Source organism: Trichechus manatus, unplaced genomic scaffold (genome assembly GCF_000243295.1).
Source record: "Trichechus manatus latirostris isolate Lorelei unplaced genomic scaffold, TriManLat1.0 scaffold00072, whole genome shotgun sequence".
In the NCBI taxonomy this organism is placed as follows: domain Eukaryota; kingdom Metazoa; phylum Chordata; class Mammalia; order Sirenia; family Trichechidae; genus Trichechus; species Trichechus manatus.
Window position 1 is genome coordinate 763,613 of NW_004444008.1, and position 1,224 is coordinate 764,836.

General features: G+C 56.8%; 1 protein-coding gene across 1 annotated transcript in view; it reads left to right on the plus strand.

Moving 5' to 3' along the window:
* The first annotated feature begins 973 nt into the window (after positions 1-973).
* Positions 974-1,224, plus strand: part of TRIP13 (thyroid hormone receptor interactor 13) — a 21,056-nt gene continuing 20,805 nt past the window's right edge. Inside the window, exon 1 of the mRNA XM_012556639.2 lies at positions 974-979. Within this exon, the coding sequence (XP_012412093.1) occupies positions 974-979 (6 nt within the window). The remainder of the gene's footprint in view (positions 980-1,224) is intronic.

The following is a 1,224-nucleotide window of genomic DNA, read 5'->3' on the forward strand; positions in this document are numbered from 1 at the left end:
CGACCAGACCCGAGCCCGGAGAAGTCCGGCTGAACTTGATGCGAATCCACCCAGACCCTGTCCCAACCCAACCCGAGCCCAGGGAAGCCCCTGACCAGACCCCGCCCTGCTCAGATCCTGACCTGACCCTGGCCCTGAGCCAGAGCCGGAAACCCTGGTGGCGCAGTGGTTAAGAGCTTCGTCCTCTAACCGAAAGGTCAGCAGTTCGAATCCACCAGGCGCTCCTTGGAAACTCTATGGGGCAGTTCCACTGTGACCTATAGAGTCGTTGTGAGTCAGCATCAACTCGAAGGCAACGGGTTTGGTTTTTTTTGGTTTTTAGCCAGAGCCAACCCTGATCTGAGCCCCACCTGAACCCCAGTGGAGTCTGGTCTACCAGGGGAAAAGTTGGCCCAGATTAGGGAAAATCGTAAATTTTGGCTGATAGATCTTATACTTTGAGCCACTGCTTATCAGTCCCTTCATCTATCTCCTCCTCTCTTCAGGGCTGAATAGCTCTAAGGTTCCCAGCGAACCCCATTCACATACAACTTGACAAAGACAGCTCAGCCGAGGAACGCCCCTTTTGCTTGTGGTCAGGACCTCTGGGCAGCAGAGTGACACGGATGCCTCTCTTAGCATTCCCGTTCTGGAGGGTGGGTCAGAAGCAAACAGGATAACAGAGTCTCAGGGAAGCAGAGGAGGAGACCCCTTCCTTTAACTCAGCCTTGTCTGTTGGGCACAGTTCTGGCTGTGGGTGCCAGAGGAGAGGCTGTGGAGGGCTGGAAGCAGTCTAGCTGGGCACAAAGTGCCTGCCTCCAAGGGACCATCTGGTCAGGGAGGCTTGGGGAGGCAGGCTGGAGCTGACCGGGCTGGGAGCTGGGACGGCAGGGTGGAGGTGCAAATGGCGAGCTAGAGCTGCTCTGGGTGCAGGAGGGTGGCAGTGAGGACTGTGGACCTCATCAATGTCAGCGTCTGTCACAGGTGTGGGGAGATGCAGGTGCCTGGGCCCCCAGACGTGGCTACTTCCATTCTTTTGTTAATAACAACAGTAAGAGCTGGCGTTTACCGGGCGTTGTGCAGGCATCGTTCCGAATGCTGTAATGTGCTGACCAATCTTTGGCATAGCCCAGCGCAGCATGTACGCTCACCTTTTACCAAGGGGAACCCAGGCCCAGAGCAGGGAGTAGCTTCTGGAGCCCCCGCAGCTGAGTGTGGCAGCTGCACGTGGTGGGGCAGGTTTGA